At 56.2% G+C, this 21,248-nt stretch overlaps 7 protein-coding genes across 7 annotated transcripts; 4 read left to right on the top strand and 3 right to left on the bottom strand.

The window, feature by feature from the left end:
• Positions 1 to 710: 710 nt before the first annotated feature.
• E0L32_003254 (uncharacterized protein) lies at positions 711 to 1,433 on the top strand (the record flags this gene model as incomplete). The annotated part of the gene is made up of 1 exon (XM_031137534.1): positions 711 to 1,433. The coding sequence occupies one exon, from the start codon at positions 711 to 713 to the stop codon at positions 1,431 to 1,433; it is 723 nt and encodes a 240-aa protein (XP_030998847.1).
• Positions 1,434 to 6,377: 4,944 nt separating this feature from the next.
• E0L32_003253 (uncharacterized protein) lies at positions 6,378 to 7,337 on the top strand (the record flags this gene model as incomplete). Its single annotated transcript, XM_031137533.1, has 1 exon — positions 6,378 to 7,337. The coding sequence occupies one exon, from the start codon at positions 6,378 to 6,380 to the stop codon at positions 7,335 to 7,337; it is 960 nt and encodes a 319-aa protein (XP_030998846.1).
• A 1,603-nt stretch (positions 7,338 to 8,940) lies between these two features.
• E0L32_003252 (uncharacterized protein) lies at positions 8,941 to 10,883 on the bottom strand (the record flags this gene model as incomplete). The annotated part of the gene is made up of 2 exons (XM_031137532.1): positions 8,941 to 10,576; positions 10,636 to 10,883. The coding sequence occupies 2 exons, from the start codon at positions 10,881 to 10,883 to the stop codon at positions 8,941 to 8,943; spliced, it is 1,884 nt and encodes a 627-aa protein (XP_030998845.1).
• Positions 10,884 to 11,478: 595 nt separating this feature from the next.
• E0L32_003251 (uncharacterized protein) lies at positions 11,479 to 12,297 on the top strand (the record flags this gene model as incomplete). Its single annotated transcript, XM_031137531.1, has 1 exon — positions 11,479 to 12,297. One exon carries the CDS (start codon positions 11,479 to 11,481, stop codon positions 12,295 to 12,297), a length of 819 nt encoding a protein of 272 aa, XP_030998844.1.
• Positions 12,298 to 12,343: 46 nt separating this feature from the next.
• Positions 12,344 to 13,626, top strand: E0L32_003250 (uncharacterized protein; the record flags this gene model as incomplete). Its single annotated transcript, XM_031137530.1, has 4 exons — positions 12,344 to 12,386; positions 12,451 to 12,880; positions 12,941 to 13,370; positions 13,435 to 13,626. 4 exons carry the CDS (start codon positions 12,344 to 12,346, stop codon positions 13,624 to 13,626), a joined length of 1,095 nt encoding a protein of 364 aa, XP_030998843.1.
• A 678-nt stretch (positions 13,627 to 14,304) lies between these two features.
• E0L32_003249 (uncharacterized protein) lies at positions 14,305 to 16,884 on the bottom strand (the record flags this gene model as incomplete). The annotated part of the gene is made up of 2 exons (XM_031137528.1): positions 14,305 to 14,733; positions 14,791 to 16,884. 2 exons carry the CDS (start codon positions 16,882 to 16,884, stop codon positions 14,305 to 14,307), a joined length of 2,523 nt encoding a protein of 840 aa, XP_030998842.1.
• A 3,102-nt stretch (positions 16,885 to 19,986) lies between these two features.
• On the bottom strand, positions 19,987 to 21,209 carry E0L32_003248 (uncharacterized protein; the record flags this gene model as incomplete). The annotated part of the gene is made up of 2 exons (XM_031137527.1): positions 19,987 to 20,872; positions 21,067 to 21,209. The coding sequence occupies 2 exons, from the start codon at positions 21,207 to 21,209 to the stop codon at positions 19,987 to 19,989; spliced, it is 1,029 nt and encodes a 342-aa protein (XP_030998841.1).
• Positions 21,210 to 21,248: the final 39 nt, after the last annotated feature.

The raw sequence follows: 21,248 nt of genomic DNA, 5'->3' as shown, positions 1-21,248 counted from the left end.
ACCTTGCTTTCCATGTCTTGTCTCACCCCGAGGGTCCCAGAGTGACTGATTGCCTGGTTTGACACCACACCCGTTTCCTCGCTCCCTCGTTTTCCTCGTGGGCCGCGGCCAGGCGTCTCTGTTTTCCAGCGCCAGAGTCAACCTGACAAGACATCACGGATTGCGCCTCGTGGTTTCGTCGACGCACGCCCCCCTCCCCTACATAGTCGGTAGGACTCATTGCTTTGCTCTCACTGCCCGTGTCCTTCCTGTTTCCCCGTGTGTCTGTGTTGGCCATGACTCCAAACCGGGCTGGAGCAAACTATTTCTTAAGTAGCCAGCCCCCGCCTCCACCGATCGAGCCTCGATCCTAGACTTCCTATTCTCATTCGTTCTATCGACGACTGTTCCTGCAAGTGTGACTTGCATACGCATACTTGGTTGCCCTCTCTCATAGCCGTTCCACTTGGTCCCTGCATATCCACAGCATCTTGTTACCATCACAAGAGAGCTTTCACAAGTGAAGCGTACGGGCCTCGATTCTCCTCTTTATCCTGCTGCCTTGCCCTTCCACCCCCGTGGACGCTTTTATCACTGCCCTCCTCAGGGGTATATAGGGCCTGCAAGCAACCCATAGTCTATCGGAAGCTTTCTCTCCTCTTTGTCATAGGCGATATCCAGGGGTAGCTGCTTTCGAGCACCCTTCCTCACCCAGAGCATTCCGCCGTCATATGCCCGGAAAGCTGTACGTGGAGACGACGCCAAAGGGCCGGCGCCAGTTCGTCCTCAAGCGTTCTCACTCCCACAACCACCACCACCACCACCACCACCCCAAGCATCACTCCGACATCTACGACGATGATGACTCCTGTTGTACAAGCGAGAAGATGAACGATCTGCTACGACGGGAGCGCTCTCTGCGCGAGCGGAACGAGGCACTGCTCCGCGAGAACTACGCCCTCAAGGCGAACTGGACGGCCAGCGACCAGGAGGTCCGCCGGCTGACGGCCTGGGTGCCCCAGCTCCAGGGCCGGATACAGCTGCTGGAGCGCGAGAACCACGAGCTGCGCCGGTCCGTCGACCACGACGCCGACCTCGAGGACCAGGTCCGGGCGGCGCGCAACAAGTACACCAAGGCCCGGAACGACGGCGAGGCCCTGAGGCAGCAGAACCGGCGGCTGGAGCACGACAAGAAGGGCCTGGCGGACCGGGTCCGCGAGCTGGCGCGCGACCTGGCCGACGGGCAGTCGTGGCGCGACCGGTACGACAGGCTGGACCGGTCCTACCGCAGCCTGTTTGAGCGCCACGCGGCGATGCGGACCAACTTTGACAAGGCCAACGGGGAGAAGGAGGCGCTGCAGGCCAGGGTCGACGACCTCTACGACGACAACGACGCGCTGCGCCGCAAGGTCGAGGCGTACGAGCGGATACTGTACCGCCATCGTCTGCTTTAGAAACCCGACATGGTTACTTGTGGCATTTTTGTGCAGGAAGACTGACTGGGCGGACTACTTGATTATTACATCACGGGCGTTTGGAAACTACAGCGATGATAGAGTTGCACTTCCTTCTTTGTACATTTGTTCGGGAGTAGCGAGTAAGGCTATGTTGAACCACCTGAGAAGATATCCGGTCAAGCATTTATTTTCTTTACATACGTCCGACAATCTTTTTTAGTTCCTATGAGAGATATGACTGTTGTAATTGAAAAGACGTCGTCGCAATATATTCAATGTGGAGTTCTTCTTTCTGTCTGGACATTGCAGTGAGACATCCCTACTCCCGTATGTACATCTGACAGCTGCACGTGGCTCCGCCCGACAGATCATTCCCGGCATCAAGACACGGTTTACCAGAGTGCCGGCAAGAGGCGCCCAGTTGGGCTACACGAATGACCCGGTGGCCGCCAAAAAAAGGAAAAAATCAATTGATGAGAAAGAAGACAAGCAAAGAAAAAAAGAGAGGCAGCCAACGCGCGTTCTACAACCTACGCGTCGATCAGCTATGCGGCCCCCAAAGCCTCGCTGACAGGACAAGGCAGGCCACTCTCGAAAATGCAAACCTAGACAGAGAGACATGCTTCCTCGTCGTACATTTGTGCATGGGGTCATATACTGGAGGCTGGCGGGGAGGCGAAAACCTGTTGCTGCGCTTAAGGCATCCCAGTCAGCAGCCAGGGTGCGTTGCTGGGGGGGGAGGGAGGGAGGGGGGATAAGCGCATCACGCGCGCGATTAGCATGGGGCCCGCCTCTCTCACGGGAACGGGAAGGCATTGTGGGCGTGATCTTGGAAAAGAGTGCAAGAGAGAGAGACAGAGAGAGAGAGAGAGAGAGAGAGAGATCGTTATCCCTGCTAGCGCTGAGCACAAGGGAGGTTCAAGTGCTTACGGTCATGCACTGGGGTGTTGCTGCTTGTGAATTGACACAGCCTTGACGTCTGGCTTGAGTGCACCTACCTGACTTACTATCGAGTGTTTCCGATGGGGTGCGGCATAGGTAGTTAGACGGCACTGCCAGACTGTCTCCAGCACGGAGGAGGACGTGAGAGGGGTATCTATGATAGATGGATGCCTGGACGGGTCTTTATCTCTCGAGTCCGACCGTTCTAGACATGGCCCCCCATTGACTAGCACGTACTTGTAATTGCAGGGATCATACAGACTTCGCTTCCTCGTCGCTGCGAGCCAGTGGGGGGCAGAACAACGGCCTCTTGTTCCAATGTCGATGCATGCATGGGAAACAATAAGCGTGGATGCCTCTCGAAATCCAAATCAAGCGAGCATAATTACGCACAGTAGCCCTGCTCGTTGCCTTGGGTTCGCCAAGGACGTCGATCTGCAGGACCAGCGGACCAAAGCTGGTGGGATGATGGATGACAAGTTGAGGGCGGGCTTATGCATAGGGCTGCGGGAGGCCCGCCGCTAGTCGAAACGAAATACCATCTCGTGTATGAGTGAGTGGATGCCTGTCAGGTTTTGTTTGCTAGAGTACTTGTAGTCCCAGGGAAGAAACGAAACGCGCGGACTGGATGGATGGGCGGCGACTTAAATTAGTCGTCGAGACTGACTCCTTGAGACTGACCTTTCTCCGGTCGGTGGTTACTGCAGGCCAGGACAGAGCATCAATTTGATATTGCATGCAGCCGGCATAATCCAGTGTGAAACGGCGAATCGAGCGGGATCACTCTCTCGGCAAGCTTTGTTTTCATTTGTGTCATTCCTTTGTGTGCTCGTTGGCTGGGAGTTTTCTTTTGGGGGGCGCCGTCATCCATCATACAGACAAGGTAGTCGTCGTACCTCGCAGCACAGCAGTTCCGAGAGCCGGGATTTGCCCGTCACAGCAACACCTTCTTCTTTACATGTGCTAGGTAGTGATCGAGACACAGATCGGGAAGAAATGACGCTGCTTTCCCATAGGCCATCCAGGCCAGTGTCGACTGACAGATGCACTCTCTGCATTCTGTTCGGCCAGCCAGGCCAGCCAGTCCCAGCCCGTGCCGTATCATTTCCGCACAAGTGCGAACTACGCTGTAGGTATGGGATTGTTGCGAGCAGAGAGGCGCGTGTGCGGAGTATGGATGGATGCTGTCAAGGTAGATGACAATTACTGATTTGGGCATAGATCCCGATGCCGGGGCAGGGGGGGCGGTGCAGTCCGTCCGTCTGGCCTGCCTGCCCGCCACTGGTACCATCCCCGTGGGATCCACTGTATCAATTCTCCAACTCGCTTGGCTTGGGTGGTCCCCAGTCCCACCTTTCTGTACTTGTAAACACTTTTCTTGCTGCCCGCACTTACAGTTCGTTCAGCCCTGCGAGACAGCCTACGGCGCAGTTCGTCAATATTTGTCAGAAGAAGCCACCGCGGTTTGTCGCACAAGGGAAACAGTCCCCCCTTCCCCCAGGATGACGACGCGTGGAAGGCGGAGGAAGCAAGAGACAACGGCATTCCCCTTGTCACTCCATTCTTTCCGATGTGAGAAGATAGGTACGATAGGTACGTAGGAGAGCTGGGAGATGCTTGGGCGTGTCGTCTAGCTTGGCGGAATGGCATGGCCTCGGGATGCCTATCATGGCGCCGCGGCTCAGACAGGATCCGGATTGTGACTCATATCTGCTAAGCTCGACGGCGGCGGCGTGCGTGCAAGCCAGTTCAGGATGTGTGTGGTGACCGCCCACTGCCTGGGGGTCAGTTGATGCTGTTTCTGTGCTCCACCGCGCCGATGGCATGTTTTTCTTTTTCGTGCTTCAGGACGATTTCTGCCGATGTTGCTTCTCTGCCTTCACAACCGACAGAACGAACGAGGGCGATTGGACCGATCTTGACGTCGACGGCCACTGCCTGGGTAAGTAGGCAGACCGCTAGGTACCCCAGCAGCTAAGGCGGCGACGACGGACCGCATTTGGGGGCTGAAAGGGAACGTACCCTCCTGCTTCACACCACCAACAATCTGGTTTTCGGTGAGAGCAGAGCCAGACGGACCATTCAGAGGCAGCGGTGCCTGGGCAGCCAAGCGGCATGATGATGCTCTTCCCCTAGGTGATGGTGGTGGAGGTATCGCTGTCGCTGGACGAGGAAGAGGGAGGGGAGGGGTGCACGACGCTGAGGGGCACTGCCACCACCACCACCACGAGCTGGTCCGGCAAGTTCATGTCCATGGCCAGCATCGTCGTCGTCGTCGTCGTCTCCTCCCTCTCTGTATTCTGTACGTACAGTGAAGAATGAAAAGAGAACAGCCGAACAATATCGACTGCCATGGTCGTGAAGTGAATGCCGGAGAATTTCAGGTTGGGGAGGGGATTGGAATGGCATGGCATGGCATGGCAATCATGATGGCATGCTCGCAAGGCCTGAAACGGACGTGGGAGCACCACCCCTCCTCCATCCCCTCCCCCTCATCCACTGTCTTGTGTCTGTCTCTTCTGTCTCTCTGTCTCTCTGTCTCTTGTCTGTCCCCACACTCCACACAGGGAAGCGGAAAGCGACATGGGATAAGAAAAAGCCGGAATGCGCATGTGCGTGTTTCGCTTGTACCCGTACAACTCGCCTTCGTCCTGTCCTGTCCAGTCCTTGGCCAGGTCTCTGTGTTTGTGGATGTTGTGTTGCAAAGCTGCATCGGCGGAAGGGCCCGAGACGCAAGGGTCTCCCTGCGTCTGTGTGGTGACTCGACCTTGGACCTTCGTCATCGGGACCATCTCCCGCATTCCTGGTACTGGTACTTTCTCTGGCCGAGCATACCCTGCTAGTCGGCGGCCGGTTGCCTTGGGGAGAGAGTCTTCTCGATGCGCAACTGAGAATCCCTCGACCTCGTTTCTCAGGTCATCCCCATGGAAAACAGAGCGAGGCCGGTCGGTCGGCAGCTGGTTCGCATCTCCCTCTTTTGTCGCAACGAGAATAGGGAACCCAAGGCAGCAGCCATCTCACAATGCCATCATGGCCAAGGGTTCTGAGTGTAAGTGTCGCCCGTGTCTGAATAAATATGAATTGCAAAGACGATCTGGGGACCGGCGTCTCTTTCACCTTTCTTTTCCATTCGCCATTGCTCACCACACTCCATCACAATCACCACAATCACCACAATCACCACCACCAGCACTACCACCACTTACCATCGCGACTTTACCACTTCTCTCTCCGCCAACCAGCATTTTTGTTGCTCTGCCCTCCCCCTCCCCCCCAAGGCACGCACGCAAATAACAACAAAGCATAATCTATAAGACCACATCTTCCTTCACCTTCACAGGCACCCCCCTTTTGATCGGGGCCCATACTTTCTCTTATAGGCCTGGTTCCTTGGGGACGCGCCCTTTTCTGCTGTCCAGAAAATTTTTCCCTGGGCTTCCCATTAGGCTCAATCCCCTGTCCTTATATTACTCCTGGTTGCAGCCCAACCAGTCTTTGCCAAATCCACACGACAAAAGCGTCGACTGCGCACCCACACGCACTAAGCCTAAGCCTGAGCCTAAGCCCCCCCTTTCCCGCACGTATTAGTCGATCGGATACAGCATTCCACGCTCTGCCTGCCCACAGCCTTGTCCCCGGCCCCTGGTCAAAGGCAGTGCCCAATTCGCCCAATTTCCGCGCAAGCTCCCTCAATTTCCAGAATTCCCTTATATCTAGCTTGGGTATTGCTGCATTGAACCCTCTCAGGGTTGCTTGCTCCGTCAAATCAGCACAAACCACATATTTCTCCCCCCTCTTCGGGCCCAACTTACACCCTTCTGCAAGCCTTGCATTCCTCTCCTCTGCCTTCCACCGCGCATGAGCTGCCTGCCTACCGATCCGGACTCGGCAGACCAGACCCTTTTCGTTCTGTCTTGCAGCAGCAGAAAAAGAAGCACTATACCTATTTAAAGGCTGCCAGGCCGTACAACTGGTTCCTCCCCCCCCTCCTCTCTTGCGATGGGAGACTCCAGGAGGAAAGTCAACTTTCGTGACTCACCTCCCGGTGGGTCGCGATCCTCGCGCCAGGCCAGCGACTCGGGCGTCGGGTCCCTGAGCGACCCCGCCAGCCCGCGGGCGACGGCGGCGCAGGTCACCGACGACCAGTGGAACGACCTCGAGTCCCTCCAGGAGGCCTACCGGAGCGTCTACAAGAACAAGGAGCACTGGAAGAAGAAGGCCAAGCAGTCGGACGAGGAGATCGCCGAGCTGCGCAAGGCCCTCAAGGAGCGCGAGGCCTCGTGGCGCGGCGTCGTCGACCGCAACGAGCAGCTCGAGGACGAGAAGAAGAAGATCCTCAAGGACAAGAAGTCGGCCGTCGAGAAGAGCAACGTCGAGCGCCAGCGCGCCGAGGAGGAGAAGGAGAACCTCGAGGACGAGAACAAGGCGCTGCAGGACGAGGTCGCGCTGCTCAAGCGCCAGCTCAAGGAGGCCCGCCGCGCCAGCTCGCCCACCACGAGCGGCGGCAGCGGCGGCGAGACCACCACCAAGCTGCACCGGTCGTCGAGCCGCCGGGACAGCGACAAGAAGCAGAAGGAGCGCCTCAAGGAGCGCTTCGAGTCCAAGAGCAGCACGAGCGAGGCCACGAGCGACGCCACCTCCCTCTCCTCCAAGGCGCCCTCGTCGTCGACGCGCGCCCGCCGCAAGAGCTACGTCGAGCCCTTCGGCCCCTCCTCGCCGACCAGGGCCCAGTACGCGACCTACACCACGACGCCCATCGCCTCGCCGCTGTACGCCTACGCGCAGGAGCCCACCTTCTCCTCGGTCCCCCGGACGGAGCGCCCCACCATCTCCGTCACCACCGAGCAGGCCGTGCCGGACTACTACGACGACTACCAGGAGCCGGCCGGCTACTACCCGCCGCCCCCGCTCCCGAAGCAGCACCACTCGAGCAGCCGGACCTCTCGCTATCCGAGGTGATGATTCCGCGCGCGCGAAACAGTTACGTTTTTCCGCGATGTCGGGGAGGGTCCTATAATACCCCCCACCCCCCCAAATCGCGCATGCCACTTTACGTCTCTCCTCTGATCCTTTCTGCATCACGACCGGCCCTTCATCATTTTCTTTACTGAGATACCCCCCTTCCTTTCGCAAACCTCACGAGCATTTCCTGGGGCAATCGGCCATTGCCTTCGAACAACCACCTGCCGACACCACACCACTGAGACACACACTCTTGGACCCTCACCACTCTGCATCTCCCCTCTCCTCTCTCGCTTTTTGTCGCCGGAGCTTTCAGGCTGGCGGCGGTTGTCTGTCTAGGCAGGCAAGCTAAACCCCCACTTCCGCCCGGCCTAGCACGCCACGGGTGGGACGACCGGCGGGAAAGCCCGAAGGGAAAAAGACCCGCTAAAAACGCGGGCCGTTAGGCAGCCACCCACCCACCTTAGCTCCCCCCCGGACGGAAGCCCGCAGCCCACAAGGGAAGAAAGGTCTTCGGCAGCTGCTCAAAGGCCGCCCGCCTGCCTGCCTGCCTGCCTGCCTGCCTGATCTAGGCTGCGATCCCAAGGCACACACAACCACAATGCATTCCCATCGGCCCCCCGCGCGGCAATCCACACGCTCCCCGGATGCAATCTTTTGCGAGGGAGCCTTGATGGGGCGTGTGGCTGTTTCGCCGGGTGTGTGTCTGTCCTGCTCGCATTGGTAGCGAGCGGGCTTTCCCCTGTTCTTCTTCTTCTTCCCCCCATTCTCCGCACGCACGCTTGTTTCTCCCACCTGCACCATGCATTTCCTTCTTTGTTTTCACAAGTAGATAGACAAAAATAAGGGGTTTCACTGTTCTGGGGGGGGATTGGCGGAGTAGGCAAACTAGACAAAGTCGGGCGCGACTTGCAAAGGCGTTTTTTTTTGTTTATATGGGGCAAGTCTGATTGTACGTTTTTTTTTCTCTTTATGGCTAGGGATATACCATCATGTATTGTTTTGCATCACTCATGTATTCGGGGGATCCGGAGGGGAAAGGTTTCAACCCACAATATAGACTTGCGAAGGCGACTTTTGATTGTTTGACTAGAGATACCAACCGTGCATAGCAGCTGAATCTGATTCCATATGATCAGCCTACGGACGGCCTGCATAAGACGATGTGGTGACTCTTCCTTGTCTCGCAAAAATCCCACGCCGGTCACTGGATCCTCAAACCGGTGCGTCCAAGCTGGATGCATGTGCCTGCTTGGATGATTTGGCATGCTCGATTATGCGAGACATGGCCTGCTTCCAGGCACCGAGACCGTCCAATTATTCATCTGAATCATCGCTTCTCCCTCCCATTCTTCACGGTCTGGCGGGGTGCTATCCCATGCGGTGCTTGCTCCTTGGAGGTGGGGTGTCCGTGCGACACTGCCCACTGGTCTCAAAGCCATGTTGTTCGTGGACGAGACGGGGCAGCTGCACATGCCATGAGTTGAGAACACTGGCCCTGGCACTGCACTCGAGAGGGCAGCTCGGCGCTCAGATGTAGAGCTGCTGCATAAGATGTTTGAACTTGTCTAAGACAGACTAGGTCGGCTCGATCAGATCATCACGTCGCTGGAGGAGGGGCAGCAGAGGATGCGCCCTTCGAACCCTCGGCGTTCTTGCCCTCTTTGCTCTGTCCGTCGCCGCGGCTGCGACCGCCACGACGCCTCCCACCTCGCTTATGCGGCGGCTGCGTCTGCGACTGCTCGGCCTGTTCGGCGGTCGGCGTGGTCGGCGTGGCCGGGGTGGCTGCCGAGCTTCCCGCAGCAGCGTTGGCATTTGCGCTGCTCGCGCCGGCCGCCGAGGAGCCAGCGTTCTTCTTCGTCTCCTTGCGCTCCAGGATCTGGACATTGGCTTGGGCAACAGAGACGGGGCTGGCCGCCATGGCCTTGGCGAGGCCTTCGTGCTCGGCGAAATCGACGTAGGCAAAGCCCTTGCGTCGGTCAATCTCGACAAACGTGATTGCTCCAAAGTCCTTGAGTGCCTCCTTGAGCAGCGCCTCCGTGACACCCTGCGATGGGTTTGCGTGCTTTACGAAAGCTCTGGTGGCGCCTGCAGTGGGCGTGGCGGCGGCGGCGGCGCCTCTCCTCGAGCCCTGTGCTTGAGTGCCTTTTCCGCTGGCAGCTTTCGGTCCAGTGGGAGCAGCAGTAGCGATGGCAGGACTGGGACTGGCTCTAGTTTGTGCTGGTGACGAGGCGTCTTCCTTCTCCTTCTTTTTCAGGAGGACGACTGGCTTGCCCGCGGTCGCAGACGGATTCGCATTCTCACTCTGACCCTTTCCCTTACCAGTGTCTGAAGCGGTGGCATTCTTTTTGCCTCTGGATCCTTGCGAGGCTGGCTGCTGAGTCTGCGATTGCGACTGGGCTTTGGTCCCTGTGGAGGCGGGCTCCTTATCCTTCGAAACTTTGGATGATGATGATCCTGAGGGGGCTGCCGGCGATTCCGGGGCCACTTCTTTGGTAGCATTGGCCTTGGCCTCGCTCTCGGCTTGCGCGGCCTGCTGTCGCGCCCTCCTGTGGGCGTTGCCAGGGCTCAGACCGAGATCACGTTGAAGGATCCTAGCGGCAGCAGCAATGCCGGCTCTACGGCTCTTAGGTGCATCCTCTTTCGAAGCTGTGATCTGCGCCGCAGCTGCCTTGGCTGCTTCGGCGGCAGCTTCCGTCGCCGCTTTCTTGGTCAATATCTTCACCGTCTCCCTGGGTTTCTCGGCAGTCTTATCCGACTTGGACTTTTTCTTTGAGTCGTCTCCGTTCGATCCCTTGCCCTTGCCCTGTGCCTCCTGCCTGGCTTGCTTAGCGGCCTTAGCACTCGCCTCCTTCGCCTTGTTCGCCTTCTTCTCGCGCAGGTAGTCAATCAGGGGTGTCGTGGTCGTTCTGGAGCCTGACTTCGCATCCTCATCTGCCGCCTGCTCATTCTCGCCATCCTTTTGCGTGGTTGGGTTTGCGAGCGCCTCGAGGAAGTCCATAAATTCAGGGTCTTGATCGATCGTGCCCTGTCGCCCATCACTCCGTCGCTTCCCGTTAGGAATCTTCTTGTACATAGCGAATTCTGTAGTTGGGGGTCCGATGAGAACGGGGTTCGTCCAGCTTTCCTTGGCGTCCTCCCACGTGGCTGTCCTCACAACCTCCGACAGCGCCATCAGATCATCTCGCTTCAGGACTTGTAGATAGGCTCGCGAGGGTCTCGACGGCTTCGAGGGGCTGTTTGATCCTGTCAGACAACGAAAGCGCGGGCTGGTGCGACAGTTGGAGGGACTTACTCGGTCGAAATCTTGCCCGCATGGAACGAGAACCAGCCGACCTTGCCAGCACCGGCATGCCATTGTCCGCCTAGGATTTGCAGACATTCTTCTTCGGTCATTCCGGGGGGCAGGCGGCGAATTACAACCTTTTCTCCCTCCATCAACGATTTGTTCTTAGCTGGCTTGGGCGCATCGTTCCCTGTCTGGCTGGCTGGGATGGGTAGTACGCCGTTTGCCTTGCGAGACAAGACCTGGGGTGCGGCCATGTTGGCATAACCGACCGAGTTATCTCGTCGTAAAGAAGAGCGGCTCTGGCCAAAAATCAACGTGGCAAAGAGGTGATAGCCACGAGAATGTCATCTCAGTTGAAGGTTGCTGACGGTGAGGGCTAGCGAGGGTAGTTCGGTTAGGAACTCGTTGGGTTGATAAACGATTTGTAGACGAGACTCTTGCAGAAGAGCTGGCTACGTCGGGCCTTTGCTGTGCAGCCAAGCCTTCCAAGTGAAGCCAAGGATCTCGCAGCAGTCGATGTTGAATAACCCTGGAGCTTGTGCAAAGGTTGATGACTGCAGTTGCAGAGCGTTAAAAGGCTGTGACTATGGTGATCAATCTTATCAGCTGGTGGGGTACTGTAGCCTTTGCCTAAAGTGGTTTAGCCTATCTGTGCCTAGGTTCAAGACCACTTGAGCTTCTCAAAATCTGTGCACGGACCATCTCTTTTTGCACCCTCTTCTTTCCCCAAGCGATACCCTTTTCAGATTAGCGTCAATCCCGGCACGGATCTTCTCACCTCCGAACCAACCAGGCTTCACTATTTCATCAAACAAGTGGATCAACAATCTGCTCCTGGCTCTTGCGAAGATGGAGGGTGGAGATAGCCCCAGGGACGAGAGGGACGACAACCTCTCCGAGGCTGGTTTGTCAGAGCTTCACGGCGAAAACGACCCTCAGCCCCTCAGCGACTCCCACGACCCCCACGACTCGGGCGCCCAAGCCATCGACGGTGACGGCGATAGCAACGACGATAGCGACGACGAGCAGTCTCAGACCTACGTGTCTCCCCCCTCTCTCGACGAGGATCCGGCCCCTCTGTACTCCGACTGGGCACAGCGGGTACTTAACGGTCCCCCCAGTAACTCTCCCCGCGAACAGCGCTTCTTCCAAACCTCTCTAGAAGTTTACCGGCGCCCACCGGTCGAATTCGATCCCAACTTTCGATTTCCCGCCGCGAGGCGAACACTCGTTGTTCAGGTCGTCCCTGCTCACGCCCGCCAACAATTTGAGCGGTGGCGAGCATTCAACCAGACATACCCGGAGGTCGCCCTGCGACAGAGACTCCGGCGGTTTCGCCAGCACCAGCAGCCGCAGCAGCAACAGCCGCAACAGCAGCAGCCGCAACAGCAGCAGCCGCCCCAGTCGCAGCAGCAGCCGCCCCAAGAGGAACACCAGCAGCAATATCCGCCGCCCCCTGTTGGACCGCGCCATCGCCGTACGCTCGCGATATCTCTCCCTCCCGTCGCATTCGCCCAAGAGACACCGTCTCATCATCCTCCTTCTTACTTCATCTCGCCCATCTCTTCGCCATCGCCGGCTCATTTACAAGATTTTCAAGCCGATCATGACGACGACGGTGCCGAAGCCGGGCCCCGCGAGCCTCCGACCTGGCGCTGGACTAGATGAGTGGCTGGAGGAGGCCAAACAGTGCCACTACCTCCCGGAGCCTGTCATGAAGCAGCTGTGCGAGATGGTCAAAGAAGTCCTGATGGAAGGTCCGTACTGCGCTTCTCGGACGAGGTTCTGTTCTTGCGACACCTGCTGACATTCACGCTACAGAATCCAACATACAACCTGTTTCTACCCCTGTCACGATCTGCGGTGATATTCACGGTCAATTTTATGATTTACTTGAGCTTTTCCGCGTTGCCGGTGGCATGCCTGGCGAGACCAACGTTCAGTCGCCTCAAACTGCTACAACTGTCATTAGATCCGAAGATCTTGAACCGCCAACTGAGATTACCAACCCGAAGTTGAGGAAGAAGATAAGAAATGGCGATGCTCCCAGTGCCGACGATGATGACGTTGAGGGTGACACCACAACGGATCTGGCTGACCGTGGGAGCTCGCCGCCACCTTCTGAACAACAGAATGATGTCAATGCGGTCTCACAACCTTCTGATAATCGATTCGTTTTCCTCGGCGATTTCGTCGATCGCGGTTATTTCAGTCTCGAAACGTTTACTCTTCTTATGTGTTTGAAAGCGAAGTGAGTATCCCCCAGACGCCATGTGCATGTGACACGCAGTGCGTTAACGCGGCTATGAAGATATCCTGACAGAATCGTTCTTGTTCGTGGAAACCATGAATCCCGCCAGATCACGCAGGTCTATGGGTTCTACGAAGAGTGCCAACAGAAGTACGGCAACGCCTCGGTCTGGAAAGCGTGCTGCCAAGTCTTTGATTTTCTCGTTCTCGCGGCCATTGTTGATGGCACTGTCCTCTGTGTTCACGGTGGTCTTTCGCCCGAGATTCGCACGATCGACCAGATCCGTGTAGTTGCTCGAGCACAGGAGATCCCGCACGAGGGCGCCTTTTGCGATCTTGTCTGGAGTGACCCCGAAGATATCGAAACTTGGGCGGTCAGTCCCCGTGGTGCCGGGTGGCTTTTCGGTGACAAAGTTGCAACTGAGTTTAACCACGTCAACGGCCTCAAGACGATCGCTCGCGCTCACCAGCTCGTTAATGAAGGCTACAAGGTATGTTGGAGATTTCCCCAAACCCCGAGGCTAGTACTGCATTTGCTTACCAGGACCTCTACAGTTCCATTTCCCTGAGCAGTCCGTCGTCACTGTCTGGTCGGCGCCCAACTACTGCTACCGCTGCGGCAATGTTGCATCCATCATGACTGTCGACAGGGACCTGAACTCCAAGTTCAGCATTTTCTCTGCCGTGCCCGACGAGTTCCGGCACACGCCTGGCGGTCGTCGCGGTCCCAGCGACTACTTCTTATGATTTCGAGCATCAGCATCGTTGTCTTTTTCTTCCTCGGCATTTTGTGTCCCCACCTGTCACCAAACTGCATTGCGTTGATCTTCTCCATCTTTGTTCCTGTTTCTAAATTCGGCTGGCGTCTTCTGAGGGTGTAGGGGGTGGTCGTTGCTTTCTTTTTCATGAATCCGCTCTCAATGGGGCGGCGTCTACGGCTCGAGAATCGAGCTATGTACAAATAGATCATGAGGATATGGGACGGGACGGAATAACATGGCATGACCCGACATGGAATTGACTGGACGCAGATGGCCCCCGTGAGGGTCTTTGATAGGATGCGTGCAATGAAGCTAGATTCACCATGAGCAACAAGGCTGTTGACTCCCTCGCCTGTGTCCCGCGAAGCAATGTGTAAATGTGTAGATCTCAAGTGCTCAAGACCTCGGTCAATGATCGTGATGTGTAGGCGAGATCCTTGATATAGACATGATTGATGAGCTCATAACATACGGGACCAGTCACTTGGGCCTGACGTTGAGGAGAGGATATTGTATTTTCAAGCGCTCAAATACGCTATTGTAGGGCCATTTCATGCATGAATTATGTACATGACTCTGGGTACTTCCCACGCTGGCAATTTACCTAGCTCATCGCGAAACACAACTCATCAACCAAAAAACACTGACTCCATTGTGATACAAATTAGATCGTCCCGGGAGGGGCTGGCGGCGGCGGGCCGTTGTTCTCGTTGTCGCCCTCGGCACCGGACAGCGGCGGGAGCGCGTCGAGAGGGTTGGCGGGTTTGGGGACCGTCATAGGGCCGAGCGGGACGGGGATACGATCCGGCAACTTCTCGCCGGCGATGACCTTGGCGACCTCGCTCTTGTCCAGAGTCTCGTATTCGACGAGAGCCTTGGCCAAGAGATCGAGTTCCTTGCGCTTGGAGAGGAGTAGCTGCTTTGCGCGTTCGTAGGAATCGGAGAGGGTCTTCTGGACCTCCGACTCGATCAAGGCTCGCGTCTCTGAGCTGAGCTCCTTGTAGCGGTTCTGGTACTCGACCGGGCCGAGCTTGGAAGACATGCCAAGCTGCGCTACCATCTGGAAAGCGATCGAAGTAGCCGTTTCAAGGTCCTAGTAAAAGAAGATTAGTTGTGATTCAATAATATTAGAGGATACAGTAAAGCTTACGCTCGAAACACCACTTGTAACCATGTCGCTTCCATAGACGATCTCTTCAGCGAGCTTGCCACCCAAAGCAATCTCAATCGAGATGAGATAATCCTTCAAGCTGAAGGAGTAGCGATCCATCTCGGGGAGTTGCGAAGTGTGACCCAGACTTCGACCACGCGGCAAGATGGTGACCTTGTAAAGCTGGCTGGGGCCAGTCTTGTGATAGTAGCTGACGAGGGCGTGGCCAGCCTCGTGGTAGGCGGTCATCTCCTTCTCCTTGGGGCTGATGACCATGCTCTTACGCTCAGCACCCATGATCACCTTGTCCTTGGCCCAGTCAAAGTCTTTCATCGAGACGGCGATCGACTTGGCCTTACTGGCGTGAATAGCGGCCTGGTTGACAATGCTCTCCAGCTCAGCACCAGACATGCCCGAGGTCTGCAGAGCAATAGCCTGAAGATCGACCTCCGATGCAGCCTTGATCTTCTTGGCGTGATGCTTGAGAATGGCGAGTCGACCACGAACATCGGGCAGCGGCACGGTGACATGGCGGTCAAATCGTCCCGGTCGAGTCAAAGCCTTGTCAAGCAGCTCGGGGAAGTTCGTCGCAGCCAGGATAATAACCCCACTGTTTTGCTCGAAGCCATCAAGCTCGGTCAATAGCTGGTTCAGCGTCTGCTTGACATAGGCAGCATCGCGCGCATTTCTCCTGCCACCAATGGCATCCAACTCATCAATGAACACGATGGCGGGAGCCTTGCCCTTGGCGGCTGTGAAGAGGTCACGGACACGCTTCGCGCCTACACCAACATAAACCTCGTCAAACTCACTGCCGGACATGTAGAAGAAAGGCACCCCAGCCTCTCCAGCAACGGCCCTGGCAAGCAGGGTCTTGCCGGTTCCGGGAGGGCCGACAAGGAGGATACCCTTGGGGAGCTTGCCGCCGAGCGTGGAGAATCGGTCGGGGTTCTTGAGGAACTCAACAAGCTCCTGAAGTTCCTCCTTGGCCTCGTCACAGCCGTGCACGTCCGAGAACCTGGTGGTTTGATTCTCAGCCTTGGCCTCGTTATCAAGTCTACCTCCCGGACGTTTGAACTGGTTCAGGCCTTCGATCATCATCGTCACAACGACGAGACTGAGGTACGTGAAGAGGCAAAACCACAGTAGGAACTTGATCCAGCGAAACAGTATATCGCTGATGGGTTGATCGACAACAACGTGGATAGGTGCGTCCTTAGCGCCGGTTCCCTGCGCTCCCTTGGCTACAGCGATGTTGCCACCACGGGTCTGGGCTGCCAGTGCTTGGCCGACAGCCTGGAGCTGGGCGGCATTGAGATGCGTGTTGTTTGCAGCGACGCCACCTTGACCCGTGAGGTCGGCAGCTCCAACTGCATGTCCGGAACTCAGCATACCCAGCGCTCGCTGATAAGCCTCGGTTGTTGCTTCATTTGCCGCAAAACGCCCGGAATTGTATCGTTCGACAACAATCATGGGCATGTTGGCCTTGAGGAGAACTTGGTAGAATGCATTCTGAGCAGTCGCGCTGTTGGGGTTTCTATTCGCAGCAGCTTCTCGATTGGCCAAGAGATTCCTCGAAATACCGCCCGTGCTCATAGACCTTTGCTGCTGGGGCAGTATTCTTGTGAAAGGCTTGATGGGTGAGAATGAAGGAGCGAAAGCGTTGCGTTTTGAAGGCAGAACTCCTGAGATCCTGAACGTTGACATCAAACGCAGGCCGGACTGAAGTTGAGAGGCGTTTCGGATAGGAGACAAATCCAAACCCAGCCGATGGAGGCAGTTCTGAGCCAATCTTGACCTCGCAGGTTGTGTGCTCGATCCTTGATGCGGGCTTGAGATTGGGCTAGCAGCCGAAAACGAGGTCTTCGGTATGTTTGCTACGACTTGGTGAATGTCAGATGAGGTAGTCGCAGAATCGATGGCTGAGTGCTGGAGGGTTGACAGGTCGACACATCGAAGGAAAACAGGAAGTCGAGGATTGGGACCATCAGACACAGATGCAGCTTCTGAGGGAGTGGATGCTGGCCTGGCCGCATGGCGCGGCGGGCTGTATTTGGGGGATGGTGTCGAGGTTGGGCCCCTCCACGGGATCATGACCGTATTTGCGATCGACGGCCACAGCTCAGTCGTAGCTGCTGCCACGTTCTGTTGTAGAGTATTACATCAGTAAGGCGCATGAAGGAGAGGTGAGATCTGTGCTGCAAAGAACCTACCGGCAGGCCACTGGTGTAGAAAGCCATCCTCCTCAAGGCTGCGTCCCCTCAAGACACGTTCTCAAGGTGTCCCACAGTGGGAAGGAAAAGAAGAAATCCGTTAAAAAAAAATAAAAAAAAAGGTACAAGAGAAGCAGAGTCGTCGAGTGAATGAGAGTAGAAGTAGGTTGGAATGACCGCAGCTTCAGCCTCAGCACCTGGTTGCGACAGCAAGTCAGGCTCCCTCAGGCGGATGCGAGAGGACGATGAAGCTGGCTCGTCGGAGTCGGTGGCGATTGTCGCTTTCAATGGGGAAGGCGGAATACGCAGGCGGCCGACATTCTAGAATACAGGTCAACTGCGTCACTGCTCGCCCGGTGTTGTCAGTGGTTGATGCTGTCACGTCGTCGGGACCCGGGACAGATGGGACGGGGTGAAGCAGCAGGAAGAGGGTGTCGATTAGGTCGTTTCTTCGTCATCGGCCGAGGCGGCGACCTTGCCTTGTTCTTCCCGGCGCACAGGTCCTCTGTTTCCACAGCCTTCCAGCAACTGTGCGCACGCTGACTGGCCAGAGTGGGTCGATCTTTGGTGCACACGTGATCCCCAACCAAAAATTGCCGGAAGGAGTCGGCCTGGGCACCTCCGACCCGACAGGAGCTTAGGTAAGCATTTTGAGCTTCGTTAGGCCACTTGCACATTCGCACACCTAGGTCTGTGCTTGGACCTAACATGGGCTTTTGTATGGAGAGGCAGAAAAAGAGACTCATCCCAACAGAACAAGGGCAGCAGAACAGAAGGATGCAAAGAGGTGGGTGGGCCTTCCCATCTAACTTGCATAGCAGGAAAAGAGGAGACAATATTCCCGCCAATGAACTCAAGAACGGACATGTCAATGCATGCCTGCTGATGCTGCTGTCGATGGGCACGATACGGCACAGGCAGGCAGAATACCCAATTTTGTCCATCACGACACGAGGAAGACTTCAAGCAGATATGAGACATAATGGAGCGAGGTGGGAGGGGAAATCCTTGCAACAACCCAGAAAGCACTGCATCGGGCATCAGGCATCGGGTTCAATATGTTCGGTTGCGGCGCTGACCATGATCTATGAGTTCTTGGCTTGGTTGACATTGTCTCCTCTCCCAACTCAAATCCTCCTTTCCACAGGCAGTCATAGTGATCTCCTTTCCGGTGTCAAAGAAGCACATTTCCAAACCTCTCCGTTGATGGAGACAAATCCACTAGACAACTACCGTCCTGTCTTACCCACCAGCGTTGTATGCGCCCAGGCTCACGAGCAGTGCTCTTCCCACATGCCATGGAAGCAAGCAAGCGAGTTGCTGCAGCTGGACTTCCCAAAACAGTCACCTGCATGATATCTACCAACACATCCTCATCCTCGTCACTTAGACGTCTCTCACTCCCCGGATACAGCCGGCCGCCACCCCGGATTCATCCAAGATTATTTCGAGCACTCCCGGCCCTTCTTCCAGCACATTTTTTCCCCTCCTCCTCTTCCATTGTTTCCAAGTCTTCTAAGAGTGTACTCAAGCTCCTGTCCCCAGACAACCGGCCTTTTGGCCAAGGGGACCGGCTTCTCTATAATTCATTATCAGCCGCAAGGACATACCCGGCAAAAATAAAGAGCATTATGCCTCGGAATTGGCAACTACAGAGAACACCTCTCGCTACCTACTATTCGTGACCGTCGACTGCCAGTGAGGTGGCCCAACGGAGCAGCAGCATTTTCCCTCGCTACCACTTGAACCCGGGTCGAGCACATCTACACTCGGCATTCTGCAAACAATGGCTGGCTCGCACGTCCTTTCGTGAGCTTTACACGCAAGTTCCCTGGCGGCTAATCCTCCGTACAACATCACAAGTCCATGCACTCGGAGGGTTGAGAGGAGAGATGGCATTCGGCATACCATCCGACCTCTATAAGGGACGGCTTACCCGTTGTGTGCTCTGCCGTCGACAACAGCACAAATCACCACTCTCCGTTTTCGACGAAACAAGACTCTCACTTATGGATGATCTTCTCAAGCCGAGGGAATAAGATTCATTGAAATATAGCTGCTAGAAGTACACAAGAGGAAAAAGAGATCATCCTCGTATAAACAGAAAAGACAAGAAAATCATCAAGGTACGCTGGAAACCGCCGGATGAAACACGTTAATACAGCAAGCGCAGTCTCTCGATACGCTGCCCCATCAGCCTCTCCCTTCACGACGCCCAAGTAAGCGTTTTTCTCACCTTCTTTCACGATTCGTCCTTTTCTGTCGATCGCTCTCTTCCTGCCTTCTTTTTGGGGTTTGCCGACTGGCCAAGATGCCTCGCGCCCACCTATCCCCTGCATCCGCATTACAAAGGAAGACTTCACTCTCTCTTTTTTTCTTCACCGAATCTCCGCCCGTTTTTCCTCATCTTTCGCTTTCGTGAAAAATCACCAAGTGTCATAACAGCAAAGGGCCGTCAAATCAGAACATCATAACTCTCGGGGTATTTGTGTCTTCAACATCAGCCGCCCGCCCTGCCCATCCGCCCGTTCGAATGTGCTGGTTGTTGGTTGTCCTCAGCAATCCCGCCCACCTCCAATGGAAAAAATGCTCTTCATAATACATCCTACCTCCAGAAGCCCATTGACGCCGCTTCCGCCATATTATGGAAAAAATGCTCGACCATCCAGATCATGATAAACCAGCTTCTCTCAGCCCTTGTGCAGATCGCAACGACAGCGCAAGAGGGTCGAGAGAGAGAGGATGCCCCCAAAAAGAAATCCAGAAAGACAACCGCAAAGGGTGTCAAAATATCGCCAAGAAATGGAAAATAGCAAAACAAACGAAAAGAAAGCCGACAAGGAGAAGCGCAATGAAAACCGCCTGGATATTTTCGGAGCAATGCGTATTATATGATGCAGACACGATGCAAAAGCCAACGACACAAAGGAGATCGACGCCCACCGAAGGAGTGACGCCGCTTTTGACGAGGCAAAAGTCGACTCTACATCTCGTCAATCCGAGCACTCGGCATGGTCATCCCGGCGGTCTCGAATTCGAGTTTTGGCTCTTCCCAGGGATTATAGGCTACCGTGCCATATGCGGAGATAGGCCCGATGGGAGTGACCTCAACCGGGGACTGGTATTGGTAGGCCCATTGTTCTTCAGACTGAGCCTGGGGTTGCTGATACTGGGCTGGGATTGCCGGGTGTCCTTGGTGTGGCGGTTGGGGTTGGGGATGCTGGTGCATCGGGTCATGGAAGTTGACAAGAGGGGGCTGCTGATCTACCGGGGAGGCGCCCTGCAGCGCATACGTCGCCGCTTGGGGTGGCTGGTGGGTATAGAACCGGTCCATGGTCGAGGGGCTCCGGCCGGGCGTGGAAAACGTGCTCGGGCTGCTCTGGACAGACGCGGCTAGCCCGGGAGCAGGATATGGGATGTCGACCGCGATGCGTTCCACGGCTTGCCTCTGCATAGGATACTGAGCGGCCATGGGTGCCGTGTTCATGGTGGCCACGCCAGGATTGCTCTGGTCGGTCACGTAGAAGGGGTGCTGGGGCATGTTTGCGGCCTGGCCGTGCATCGGCTGGCCGTGGTATTCCGGGGGTCCTCCGGACAGGCTGTGGCGGTGGCTGTACTGCTGCATGTCGAACTGGTTCATCGGCTGGCCGAAGCTGTCGAAGGAAGCCGCCCTGTGGATGATGTGTCCTTGGGGCATGCCGGGCTGCATGCCGTTGCCGGGTGGTGGCCAAGAGATTGCGCCGCTCTTGGGTGTGGAAGGAGACTCCTCGGTGCCGGACTCGGACGTGCAGTCGTCAAGCTCCGCCGAATACATGCCGCGCTGGTGCGACCGCCGCTGGTGCTTGACCATGGTCGTCTTGCGGCAGAAGCTGGACAAGTGTCAGCACACTACGTCTCGCATCATATCAAGTGATGGATGGTTTCTGACGTACCTCTTGAAGCATCCCTGGTGCGCACACTTGTAAGGACGCTTCCCGGTATGGATCCGGCGGTGCCTCGCCAGACTTGAGGACTGCTGCTGGTCAGCATATGCCGAACTATGCAGCGACGGGAGAGCACTCACATCTGAGAAACGCTTGTTGCAGCCCACATGCAGGCACTTGTGCGGCTTCTCGCCAGTGTGTGTCCTGATGTGGACGGTGAGGGCGCTCCGTTGGATGAAGCTTTTGTCGCAGCCCGGGGTGCTGCATGCGTACGGCCGCTCATTGGTGTGAATACGGAAGTGTCTTTGCAAGTCAGACTTGC

Source organism: Thyridium curvatum (assembly GCF_004353045.1).
Source record: "Thyridium curvatum strain D216 chromosome Unknown NODE_14_length_560046_cov_85.173820, whole genome shotgun sequence".
Lineage (NCBI taxonomy): Eukaryota > Fungi > Ascomycota > Sordariomycetes > Thyridiales > Thyridiaceae > Thyridium > Thyridium curvatum.
This window is presented reverse-complemented; position numbering and strand designations above follow the sequence as displayed.